A 13,552-nucleotide genomic window follows, 5' to 3' on the forward strand; every position below is an offset into this window, starting at 1 on the left:
GATAACGCAGCGTCACATGTGATTATCTAAAATTTCGTTACCTGTACTCGCCGCTTTCGAGAGCTCATCAGCGTTGATTCTTTCGTTTTGTTTGGGATTCTTAGATAAGTCAAATTTATTGAAAAATATGTACCGGACTGCCCGGCAGTCGACCTGAAAAAAGTTCTAAGTGTCACAAAGCATGGTTTCGTTTTCTGAGCCCAGCGCAAGGCAAACGCTATACTTGAGATCTATTACACATTTCAGAAGCGCTTGACTTTTCTTAATCGACATATGATAGTTAAGATTAGCTTGTTTTTTCGATTTGTGAAATTTACTGAGAATATATAGGACCGCCGGTCATTCAGCGTTTTGAAAACATCGACTGGTTACCGGCCATATAGCCACAGCGTTCAAAATATGATCGAGTCATTTCATATCCATTCATCCATGTCATTTCCACTATTAGTATTGCATCCGATCAATCGCAAAGGTCAGGATTCGATTCGCGATCAAGCCTTAATTTTTCAGGTACCTTTTACTAGGATTCTCAAGGATCTCTCTAAAGATATTTAAATATCCTAGAAGATCCTCAAGAGATTTTCACCAAGGTATGACAGGATGCGTTTCCGTCATGTTTCCGCGTGGGAAACGAACAATGTTTCCGCCACATTTCTTTTATCACATTTCCCTTCTTTCTTGTTTCCGTTACGTATTTTTTCCTTTTCTTTTGATTGCGAGATCAATATTTCAGAAATTTTGCCTTTGCGAACAATCAAGGTGAATAAAGGTAAATTTACTTTGGAGATAGCGCCATTACTCGGTTCTCTATTACTCGCGCGCGTTACATTACAGACTGTGAGGTGTCCGAGGTTGCCATTACTTTCGATTGTAAGTGATAAAAATCGCAGAGAATACTAACAGCTGCCGATATTTGCAAGATTGATCTCAATGAGTGCTTGCGTAAAAATAGAATGATCCACCCCTTTTTGTAGAGTGAGAAAATAAAAGAGAATGGGGCCTAGAAAAGAGCGGAATGCTTGTCAGCGGACTTTTCTTCTGCTCATGCTCATTGCCGTCGTTCTTTTTGGCGTCCATTTTGAAAGTGATCACAACGGCTTCAAATTGGTTTCAAACTTGCCAGCTTCTTTAGGCTCTAGGAGCGTGGAGTCTGTTTATTTGTGCTTCCCGATAGCACCACAAAACATCTGAGGGTTGTTATGTATATTTAACGACCTATCGAGGTTCAGTAATCGATCGCTCCCTTGTAAGGCGACTCTTTTCTTACACGGTTGAGCAGAATGTGAGACAAAAACCTCGTGATGCGCAAGTTTTATTTGAAAGTTGGAGTGTTTGATTGTGCTAAGGCTATCCAAGACGGAAGATGTTGATGGAGAATACACAGAATACAGATAGTAAGACGAGGTAAGCTGCTCTGGTACTGATCAATAACTAGTACTTAGCAAGTTTAAGGAGCTGTGTCACGAAATTTATCAAAATTTCAGCAGCGGGAACCACCACCACCTCAGTGAAACAAAAAAAACATATCTGCTCAAAACATGAACAGGACGTTTAACTAACAAAGCAAAGAGCAAGAGTGAGTACAAATATAGATTGTTGTTTTTGTTAAAATGAGGAACAGATGGACATGATGGACTTTTAATAAAGAAAATTGAAAAGGATGGTAATTGTTCCTTTTGAAATTTGTTAGCCTAACAGTTTTCCAAATTTCATTTTTGTGGTCTGTAGAGTTTGATGCTTGGGAGACATATTTGTTGACACAAAGCTGTGACTGACAAGTAAGTTTGTGGCAAATACAGACATGTACGTGTAATTGACATTATTAAAAGAATGATCCAGACAATACTAAATATTGTGACACAGCCTCTTTAAGTCTTCATTTCAGTTGCCTGTGCCGCAGACGCTCTAAGCCCTCTGTATAGAGCATTCGTGAATTAGTGCACATTATTGTGTTCGAATCCCGCAGAGTCGCAAGGACATATGTCAGCATTTTTGATTGGCTACTTTCTTATGCAGCTTGTGATTAGTCTGAATTTAATTAAGTGTTGACAGGCCCAACACGACTAATAGCTCATGACAAGAGAGACTGAGCTCGTGATAGTGTGAAACGTGACCTTAGAGTCAGCTTGAACAAGAGAGGTTTTTCTTGCTCTCTTTTTGCATAGTTTATGCAGTGCATGGAGTATCATACACTTTGACTGAGCAAAAATTTTTTTGGTCGCTTCGAGTCTCACATTTAGAGGTTATGAAGCTGGTCTGTTCTATGCATATTGAGTAATTTTGTTTCTGCAGATGTTTTCTGACAGGATATGATCACATGCAGTTTACCATAAAATGATTTTAGTTTACCTGTGTTTTAAGCCTTATGCTTTTTTATTGCAGCTAAATAACCTTAGTTTCTTTGGTTTTCTCCTAAATGCCTGAACCTTACATGTGTGTAATTTTTTTTTTTTTTGGCGGTGAATATCATGACAGGGCTCAAAGTTAACGACTAACTGGTCGCAAATGCGACTGGATTTTTGGTTGTGTGTCTAAAAATTGATGTGTAATCGCACCTGTGCACCATAAAACCCAAAGCACAGTGCGACTGACTTGCTTCCGACTATACTTATGAACTCGAACCAGATAAGACGGTGTATGTTTAATTGGTCTTTTCTCCCAGTGGATTCCACGAAATCGAATATTATTTTTCGTTTCAATGTTTTACTTCATCCCAGACTCTTCTGTTTTGTAATAAACACCTGTGACACATGCAAATATATGCTACGAACAAAACACGTGCTTTTTGTGCAATAGATGATCATGTCCAACGAACAGTTTTAAGGTCAATCAAAACAAAAACAGTGCGGATTAAGAGCCTTTTATTCCAGGTAAGAAAGTTTTTAAGTCATAACCCAGGTACATGTAAGTCATTGCGCATTTAACAAATTCATTAAAGATTAACTTTCATTCTCGTTCAACACACTCGTTGTTGTCAGTTTTGAATTTTTTTTTCTTTAGTCACATGTGTACTGTCAAAAAGAGAAATTAGTATTAAAAATCACGACGGTATTGCTGCGTTTTACCAATCAGAGGACTGAAAGTAACAAACTGTGAAAGTGACAAACTGAAGATGACAAATAAACGTGACACTGTTACGCTTTTTACTTTTTCTTTTGAAATAGATGCTCCCAACATTATAAACTGTGCTCCTAAAATTTTCACCTGTGTGCCTAAAATTTCGGAAGTGTGCCTAAAAATTTACATCTGATAGCACAAGTGCTCCCAAACTCAAATTTAAACTTTGAGCCCTGCGTGATTTCCTGATTTGTTTTGATGCTCGAACTGTCGGCTAGATTGCAGAATACACGGCAGTACATCTGCAGCGATTAGAAGAAGCTGGAAAACCAGTCAGCAAATTTACAAGCAAATTCTGGCCTAGAAGGAATTCTCTCAAAGCATTTTTGTTCTTCAGAAGAAGGCTTTAAAGTTCGAACTGCTCTTTCATTGTTTACAGTAAACGATCCTTGCCAACTCCCTTCTGTGAATTTTGACAAGTCACTGCGCCCAGCCATCATGCACACGTACGAATTAGGCCAATCATGAGGCACATAAGAAACTCGCCATTCAGAAACGCTCACAAATATCCTTGCAACTCTGCTAAATATTGGAACGTGTTTTTGTGCACTAATTCACTAACACACTATGCAAATGGTTTAGATGACTACGTGGGCCAGATTCAACGCAGGCTACATTTTAGTGGACAGCAGAAAGTTCTCTCAAAGCAAGCAGGATCATGGAACTTAATTTCAGTCACAAGTTACAGTGCTGTATGCTTAGTCAATCAAGTCAAGTTCTGCAAAATGTAAATCTTGAAATACATGTACTACTTCCATGCTAAAAATAAAAAAAATTTCCAGTTGCCTAATATTAGTATTTATTATATTATACCACTACATGCGAAATTTCTGCAATTTGATTGGCTTAGAGCTGTGGTATTTCAGCTTAATTTGAAATACCTACATGTGAAAATTACAAACCTTTTGCGGGTAGTGGTATAAACAAATAATAGCATGATTTGTACGTGATATTTGGCATAAATACCACTCGTGATATTTCAAAATAAATTGTCTCAAATTTCACTCGCCTAACGGCTCGTGAAATTACGTATAACAATTTTGAAATATCACTCGTGGTATTTATGCCAAATATCACTACAAATCATGCTATTACCTATACAAATTATGGCTGGTACCTTGAGTGGGCAAGATGAAGCATACCCTGCATTCTAATTGGCTAACCAAGCAGGCAAGATGGGACTAAAATGGGACTCCCTGTAGCTCTGGGCGAGTGCTTTGCTTTTTAATTTTGCTCTAGCCATGAATTTGGATTCCGTTGACTCCTCTATCAGATTAGAAGCAAAATACAATCAAAGATTAATGGAACAGGAATGCTGCAAGCTACTAGGTCTCCAGCCGAGAAGGCAGACTAAAAGTCCTAGTTCTTGTCAGCTGGATACCCTTTTTTTTTGGTTACTAGGAGTGTGAGGCTTGTTATGTTTGTCAAGGTTGTTTTTATTTTTAATGACAGCTCTGTATTATGTACAATGTAGCTTGATACCTCATCAGTAATACTATTATTAGTGTTGCAGTTGTAATTTTAGTGGAGTATGGTTTTGTACAAACAAAAAATCCCACTTTGTTCGCTTTAGGCAGATGTGCATCTTCTTCATAACAACTTGTCATTGAACAGACGATACAAGCTGAGGAAAGGTATGATTGTTTTTTTTTTCCTGTGCTGTGATTATCCAAGAATAGTTGAACTGTCAAAATAATGTAGCTTAAGGTGACTTCCTACAGTTTTCAGAAGATAATCATTCCTAAATCCGTAAGTTTCTGCTATGGTGTTTTTTACTGGCTACAAAAAAAATTGTTAAATTTTCAAAGAGAGTTATACAGATAGTGACTCCTATCCTTGATTATTGTTTTACTAGCAGCCTCATTCAATAACTGTTAATTAGTTTGATGTTTCTAGTGCTCTCTCACCACACAACATGTCTGTGCGACACCATTTGGAAGAGCAGATACACTGTAGCTAATGAAGATAAGGGTTATCCCATTAAGACAGTCAAGTATAAGTCTTATTATGAAAAATAATATGGTACCTGTGTTGACTGGCATGTGGTTAAGAGTACAATAATTTGCAATTGTTACTGGATTTTACTTTGTATAAATTGGTCAAAGAGGGACTTGCCTAGACTGAAGGCCTAGGTGGATAACACCTTTGAAGATTTGTTTTATTATTCATTCTAAATACTTCCAACTTAAAAGATCCTTTATACAGCTGTACCTTGATCAATGACAAGCTCCCATCTTCATAATACTATTGAAATGATGAATATATAAATTTCAGATACTGGAAAAGTGGAATGAAGGATATTAATTGCAGTCAAGATCATCACAGTAGGTCTTTGCATTTATTCCTTTATTCTGTAGTTGCAATATATGAAACTTGTATGTTCATCATTTCATCTTTACCTTTCCTGGGTATATTACAAACCAATTTTAATGACCTGACTCGCAACTTTAACTGCGATGTTCTTCCCTACATTTATAATATTATTCTAAAGATATTCTTCAAATAGCATTTGCCATCCATTGAATGGTATTTTTACTATTGTTGCTATGTTTTTAGAAAGTAGTTAGGTTTTTTCCACTGTGAATGAAATCTTTTCAATTTGTGATTTTCTTCAGCTCAACCAAAAACAGCTGAGCTACCATGCCTTCATTCCCTTGTTCTGAACAGTTACCTGTAAAAGTGACTCATTTTTCATACATCTTCCAAATTTGGTCAACAGTTGTTGGTTGTGAAGGATTAGTGTGGGGATTTTCCAATTTGAAATGGAGAAATATTTTGAATGAATAATAATATTTTATTTGGCATTAACCTTTCATGCAACTCAACGCAATTAACTAGTGCAAAGTTATGCACAATAGTGTTGTTGCCATTCTGTGTTACTTAAGGTTACCGGATACCTTCAGCATGGGCCCCCAGGTTACTCACATACAAGTGTGGTAGGGCTTCCCAGTTAAACTGCAAATACCTTAAACCATACATGTACATATATCAATAATTTAAAGCTTTATTGAACTGGCTGTCTTTATAAACCAACAGTTTTAAAAGAGTTTACTGTCGATTTTCTTCTGTTTTTTTTTTTCTCTTAAGTTGCATGATTGTACAAATATAGATACTGTTTCAGCTAAAAGTCAAAGGGAAATTGTTCAATGGACCTAAAATTTTGAGGAATGTTTCTTTAATTAGTAAGCAACAAACATGTGTTGGGGGAATTTTGTGTTTCTTAAAACTTTGTTGTAGAAAGGAATTTTTGTATAATCATCCAAATTTTTTTAGCCCTATTTACAAATTTTTCTGTAACTTTTCACCACAATCGAAATGGGAAAACCCCGACAAGTTTTAAGCGCTTTGACTTCCAAAAGAATAGAACCAATTAAATTAATGAAAAACAAAAATCACTTTGAATTTTAGCTTTGGAAAGGTGATTTGGGTTCACATTAAAAGAATCATAAAAAATTGACAGCGCAAGTATTTTTAAAAAGATCTTGGTCTAGATAGCAGTTCACTAAGCTTTTTTTTTGAAATAGGGTTTTAGGTGTCTACAGTTTAACTAGAATACACTAGATCACTTGCACGTAAGACGTCCCTGAAGGTACAATGTATCTGGTAACCTTAAGTTCTTTGCAGTTACTCAAAAACCTTAAAAAGCTATGCATACATGTACATGCATTCAGCTGAGTGAAACTATGGATGAAGCTGGTCTGATTTGATATTATAATACTTAAAATGACACTCTTTTCTCTTTTATTTGCAGGTGCCATTGTTAGGTACTACAAAACAAAAAGAAATTTTTACCTACAGTCACTTCCTGAAAACCAACAAAAAACAAAACAAGACAACAAAGTATGTTCAAGAAGGAAAAGGGTATGTTGACTTGAACTTCTTTTATTTTGTAAGCCACTGTATGTGTAAAAAGCATCAACCAATAATAAATCTGTACGGTGCCAAATTACAGTTAACAGCAGTTTTGACTTTGAAATGACCAAGTAGATCATCACCCATAAGCCCCTATTACATGTCTTTTAGACAAAAGAATATTTAACTGCAGGCTTAACTGTAATAGCAGCTGTTTTAGTTGCAGCAAAATATTTTACCCACAAGTAAATGATTAATAAAATAAATTTGTTGTGGACATTTTTTTCTGCAATTATAGGAATTAAGACCTTTGCATAAAAACGAGTCCTAGTACAGGGCATATATGTAGCCTGATTTTAATGTGAATTTTTAAAATCTCCTTCAGCCTTTGAGTGCACGAGTTAAAGTGGAGGTCCCCTAGGGCCAATAAATTAATGAGCAGACTCCAAGGAAGAATCGATCAATCAAGAGAAGAGGAAGTACGACCACATGTGCCAAGAGTCAAGGGACCTCTCTCAGAAGGTGGAAGAGCATGCAGAAGAGGTTAATCTGAACACAACTCAGAGCTGGAGGAGAAAGAGGAGGTGCAGACAGAACTTCCTGTGGCATCACCACCCAGGAGGAGAAAAAGATACCATCATTTTGGAAGTGATGACTCTGAAACTGATTAACTCTTTCATCCTAACAGGCTTCTTAGGGCTATTTTTTAATCAGTTTATTCTGTAACATACTGAGAATAGTATTGCTTGATAAATTTTCTTCCTCTTTATTTCTTTCGATGTTAGGATTTCATCCTAAATTTATAAATAGAAACAATGAATTATTTCTACTGCAGCAGTATTGCTCACATATGAATAGCAATATTATTACTATATAAACAAACTTTTGAAGTACCATTGATTTTTTTTATGTTGGAATGAAAAGGTTTATCCTAAGTAAGTGCATGTATTTATAAACTAAAGCTGATTTGCCAAGCAAGGATTACTATTCAGCACTGGAGCTTTCTTGGATGGTTTTTAAGAAGTTTTGTCCCTTTTAAGGTTGGTGAAAGAGACATCGTCATCTCTTTTTGAAATTATCCAGGAGGAAACTTTTAATCAATGGCAAAGGAAAAACCGGGACAATTTTAAATAGCATTTTTTACAATTAGTTAATACTGTATAACTAACTAAATTGTTAATTTTCATTAAATAAAGTTTTGTTGGCTGATAGTTACAATGTCTTCCTTCATTGAACTGCACGAGACAAAAGTAGTCCACGGAGACGTTCTTAGGGCTTCGTCATGCGTTCCTTCCCCAAGGAGCGCGAGGCGAAGTCCCAAGAACGTCTGCTATAGAGGCTAGACAAAAAGGACACTCCTGTGCTCCGCGTAGATAGATCTAAGTATAGACCCGATGGAAAGGTGAATCCTTTAAGACCAAAACATCTGAACGTCTCAAAAGCGTAATCATTCAATAATATATAAAACACGTTCATGTTCAAGAATATGCAAACTGAATTTCAGGAACGATATACGCATTTCTAGCCATATTCTTGAATGCGAAGGGTGTTCGTAGTTGTTCAAGTTTGAATACTGCAGAATACCAACGTTATGCAACGTCATGGGTTCGCAAACGCGGCGAACACTTGAGATGTGCGTTAGTATTCGGGCGTGTTCGCGTCTGGTAAACCTTTCGTCACTGTCGTTCGCGTCGCATGCGGACTCGAAAATTTGTGGTCATACTGAGATGTTCCAATGACAAATGATCATTATTGTTCGAAGCTGGTCAATATTGATCTTTTTAGAAAAGGATTCGGGAGTATGCCGTTTAGAATGCTTCATAGTATTCTAGGGTATTCTATTTGAATTCGGAAAAACAGTCCGGATTCTAAGTAGAATATTCTAGGTGTACGTCGCGTCATGCGTGCTTGAATACCTCAGGATATTATCGTACACTCCACGTGTGCCTATCCGTATTCGGGCAAATTCGGTCACGAATATGTGCCTTTTTGCGCAGTGGAAGCGACAAAAATTTCGGTGAATGTATAAAAAGAAGGTTTTGGCGTTTTATATTTATTGATTTTTTTTTCCAGAAAAATTCGGCAGATCCTTTCAAATGCACAATCCCACTCCATTTTTCCTTGGTTAGTTCCAATCGTCTCTGATCGGTCGCTTTGGCAAAATCGTACCTAGCAATAAGCAGTTGTCTAATATCAATTCACGTCAAATTTCTTTTTCATTTCATAGGGATTTCTCGGGCCGGTCGGGGAGCCTGGGACACTGGGCATTGCTGGACGTGGAGTAAGTCATTGATTGGTTCAGAGAATACTAAGTGAAGCGAAAATATGAGCCTAAAGTGGGAATTTGTTTACGACACAACAAGGCTGCCTTGTCACGGCTAGGTGAATTCTTGACTAATTGAAGAATTGCTTAACTCACGCGCCCCTTCAAAGGCAATTAAGAGTAAGACATCCAATTCAAAGTTTCACTTATGAATTCTCTTTAATATTATTTTGAATTTTATTTTCATTAGGGTTTAATAGGCGGCTTTGGTCCGTCAGGTAACCCTGGCTCAAAGGGTGAAACAGTAAGTGAACATTCAGCTAATAGGCCTCTTTCGAATTATAAAAATTCATACTTGGCTCAGAGACCCATGGGTATAAAACTAAAGAAATAGCCTCCCCGCAGACTTCCTTTGGGGTTCGTTTGTCACGCATTCATTTCTCCCCCACGGACAGGCTACTAAAGAAATCGCGTTGAGATTCATGGATGAATAATTCATTTGTTTTCTTTTACTCCCCTCAGCTTCGGAGCCAAGTGTGAATTTTTGTAACTCGAAACTGGTCTTTTCATACCTAATTACATGGATAATTATTTCTACCAGGAGCTCATTACACGAAGTGAGCAACTCCAATACGAATAGGCTTATGTCACGGCTTTTTTACCAACCGGTTATTTTTAGGCACTTTTTAGGGCACTTTTTCCCGTGAAAATGGACGCTCCGCTTCGTCTATGGGCGCATTCGAAGTATAAAGATTTGAAAAAGGGAAACGTAACTTCAATAAAAGGTCAAAAATACCATTTTCTGTATTTAAGGTTTGGCTGACTTTTTCGTTAGGCTTAGAAGATCTTCTAAATCTACCCCAAAATCGATATAACAATAAACTGGTCGGTGTAAACACCGTAACATGAGTACTTGGAAAGTTGCCCCCTACGGTTGTGGGCTCCTGTTCCTAGCTGGTTTGTTTTTTTTGTTTGTTTGATTTTTCAACTCCTTTTTGTGTCTCACAAATAATACTAATAATAAAAAGACAACAGGCAAGTAAGTTCAAACTGACAAAAGGCATTTTTTTTAGTGTGATCTAGGAATATGTTTAAAAGGATTCATTCAAATTTTCTCATCATTCAATTTTTTTGTTTTAGGGCTTCCAGGGAGCCAAGGGTGGCCGTGGCAAACAAGGTTCCAACGGACAACATGTAGGTAACTTGCAAATAAACTCAGTAGTATAGGCAAATTTACTTCTTTGCATACACTTATGGAACTTTCATTGTTAAAAGTTTTTGTTGTTAATGAGAATAAACCAAGTCAGAGAAACGTTTTCTAATCCGTTGGTTGGAAGCGTTAATGGCAAAATTTCCTTTACTATTTAGATATTGCGACGGGGACAAGCACGGGGAAAAGGGAAAATAAAAAAATAAAAAATAAAAAAAAAGGTGGGACAAAACCTAACCTAAACCCTAACCCAATCAGTAGCTTCATTTCCAATTTTCTTCAATGTTCCCATTTTTCATTTTCCCGTTCCCCGAGCTCGTTCCTCGCTCCACGGTCCCCGTTTATTAACAACGTTTCCTTTTCGACTAATTCACTTTTTTGTAAATTTATTACCTATATTCTTTTGTTCAGGGTACAGATGGCCTACGAGGTTCGCGTGGATCCCGTGGAAATAGAGGCGAGAAAGTAAGAAAATATTAAACTAATGATTTTATAGTGCTGAGCCATGACGAAAGTAGTCCAACCGATACACAGAACCGTGGAGAGGGCGATACGATTTTAGCGGTGGGAGAAGGCGCCGTCTGTCACAGGACACTTTGCTCATACACGAGGATGCCGCCAGTGAAGAGAGAGAAGTTTTCGCGCGCACGATTTTCCCTCCCCTTATACTTTAGTACTCTTTCCTTGTAAGCTGAGTAGAGCAAAACAACAAATTTTATATCAGCAAAAATGGTTTTCTTTTTGCAGGGCCTTTCTGGGGATGATGGTATTCCAGGGAGGCCAGGAAGCGTTGGTGAGAGGGTATGTGAAAAAAAAAATGTTTATGGTGGCTCGATGGGGTTTTTAGGGTCAATACCTCTCAAGTTTGAGTATTAACTACGTCGCCATTGTCAAAGATTTGGAAAAAATTACCATCACAGCTGTATTAGATAAACATGAAGATTTGTTATGATCAGGTGACATTGACATCGGAGTTGTCATAGCAACGAAATGACGCCATTACCTGTTTTACTTGCAGCCTTTTATCTCGGCGCTGGGAACTCTTTAATCCAAAATCTGACCTCGAAAAACCCCATCGAGCCACGTTAAACTTCAGGTGGTTTAAGTGCGATTAAAAACCTTCAACAACTGATTGGTTTAAAGGTTGCGTGTTATCTTTTAGGCGATCACGCAGCGCCGAAAAAAGTTGGTCACGTCTGATACTTAACTAACAACCATTCGAACCTTTGAATTTGTTTTTTTTGCATAAAGCCTTCAAATATTAACCGCAGACTAATTATACCTTCCTATGAATTCCACTATTGTTTTAAATGCAAAACACTTGTTTCCTTTCAGTCTTCCTCTATTTTACTTATTTACTAAGGTTCACCAATTCTTGTCAAGGACACCGCAACAGCGCGTTGCGCCAATTACTGCGTGCCCATAACAGTTCCCCCACCTCCCCTCCCCCCTACCCCCCTACGTCCCCTACACTTTACGAACAGTGCGTGGGTTCATTAACGTTCCATAGAAATTATATGTACAAGGGTTGTGAGACGGAGCCTACGGTTTATCATCCTTATCCGAGAAGACTAAAAATTCTAACCGTTTTCAAGTGTCTTTACTAAGGCAGCACTTTTTCCTCAGTTATTTAGAGACCCTGAGTGTTGGTCCGGCCGGGGTTTCAACCAGCGCTAGGCATGTCCAGCCCTGACCGTAAAATTCCGAGTTTCTCTATCAGTTCTTTACCTAGTTACTTCTCAGAGGTATGCAAAAGTCTAACAAAGTCAGGATATTGTCACGCTTTTCTCCTAGTCACGAACCCTGTGACAATATCCTGACTTTGTCAGACTTTTTCACACTTCTACACCTCTGGGAAGTTTGGAACTATATAGAGAATGACAAAGGGTTCGATTCGTGATTACGGGAAAAGTGTGACATTATCCCGACTATATATGTCGGACTATTCCACACTTCTACGCCTTTCACAAGCGTAGAACTTGGGATATGACAAAGGAAAGTAGGTTCTTTCACACTTCCACACCTCGGAGTAGTGTAGAATTAAGGATGGAAAAGGAAAGTAGGGATCTTGTGGCCAGCGCTGGACATTTGTGAGCGCGGGATAAAGCGCTAGGAGACCGGTGCTTATCCACTTAAAAACAGATTAACCCCGTTGGTTAATGTTGTACTCAGTTTCACTCACCCTAGTGCTCGATTTATATTGTACTGTTAATGACAACATTTAGTGACAGACCTTTACGCTGTACCGAATAACATATTTATCTGAACTCTTGTGAAATTTTTTTGTTGAACTCTTCAGGGTCTTCGTGGAGATGAAGGCGGCCAAGGGAATCCTGGATTTGAGGGTCCAGAGGTTAGTCTGACCTTACACTGGGGACCTTAGCAATTATGTTTTAGTAGTGTAGTGGGTGTCGTCGTACAAGTGTGTTGTTAAATTCAGGTAGCGTTTGCTTAGCAGTGTGTTTTGTTTCTTCAATCTACGGGCAGGCGGAGACAGTTTTAAAGTAATAGAGCTTAAATAACCTGGCACTTATCATACATTTTCGCGCCATCATATTAACAAACCAAATAAAAACAACATGGTTTTCCTCACTTGGTATACCTTCTGATACAGTAAATATGTTGCATTAAAATAACTAAGTTTGCTACTTTTTGAAGCTTCCAAAGTTTCTCTCGCAGTTGTCATTTTCAAAAAACAGACAGACTCCTTTGCAACGTCAGCTAGACAGACAATGTCTGTTCTCTGTGCCTTGGGCCATTCAAATCGTCTATTTTGATTTACGTTCATTTAGTAATTTTTAATTTTTTTTCTCATCCTTTCTCTTTTTTTGGTGGAGGGGGTCATCTCAAGTAACAATTTAAACACGGGGTACCACCCAAAAATTACTAAAGAAGAGGGGGGAGGGGGGTCATCATATACTACAGGAGCTACCCGTCAAATCCCGCCAGCCCCCCCTCTCCTCCCCCATAAAAAATGTGAGGTCCTTTATAGACTTTTGTCTTTAGGGTCATAATCCATTACTCTTAGTAATCGTGTAACTTTAACACAATTGACACCAGCTATTGCAAATACCATTACGATTTTGTCAGTCATTCATATAAGTGCTCAT

General features: G+C 37.9%; 1 protein-coding gene and 1 long non-coding RNA gene across 2 annotated transcripts in view; both read left to right on the top strand.

Annotated features, from left to right (window-relative positions):
- The window catches only part of LOC140931255 (uncharacterized), a 76,406-nt gene that overhangs the window by 31,849 nt on the left and 31,005 nt on the right, over positions 1–13,552 (top strand). The window contains exons 42-47 of the mRNA XM_073381024.1: positions 9,197–9,250; positions 9,483–9,536; positions 10,373–10,426; positions 10,854–10,907; positions 11,190–11,243; positions 12,742–12,795. Of these exons, the coding sequence (XP_073237125.1) occupies positions 9,197–9,250; positions 9,483–9,536; positions 10,373–10,426; positions 10,854–10,907; positions 11,190–11,243; positions 12,742–12,795 (324 nt within the window). The remainder of the gene's footprint in view (positions 1–9,196; positions 9,251–9,482; positions 9,537–10,372; positions 10,427–10,853; positions 10,908–11,189; positions 11,244–12,741; positions 12,796–13,552) is intronic.
- Positions 982–8,180, top strand: LOC140931261 (uncharacterized). The gene is made up of 4 exons (XR_012164951.1): positions 982–1,404; positions 4,691–4,751; positions 6,869–6,978; positions 7,355–8,180. It is a non-coding gene; the product is annotated as an uncharacterized lncRNA (long non-coding RNA).

The sequence above is a fragment of the Porites lutea genome, chromosome 3 (genome assembly GCF_958299795.1).
Source record: "Porites lutea chromosome 3, jaPorLute2.1, whole genome shotgun sequence".
In the NCBI taxonomy this organism is placed as follows: Eukaryota; Metazoa; Cnidaria; class Anthozoa; order Scleractinia; family Poritidae; genus Porites; species Porites lutea.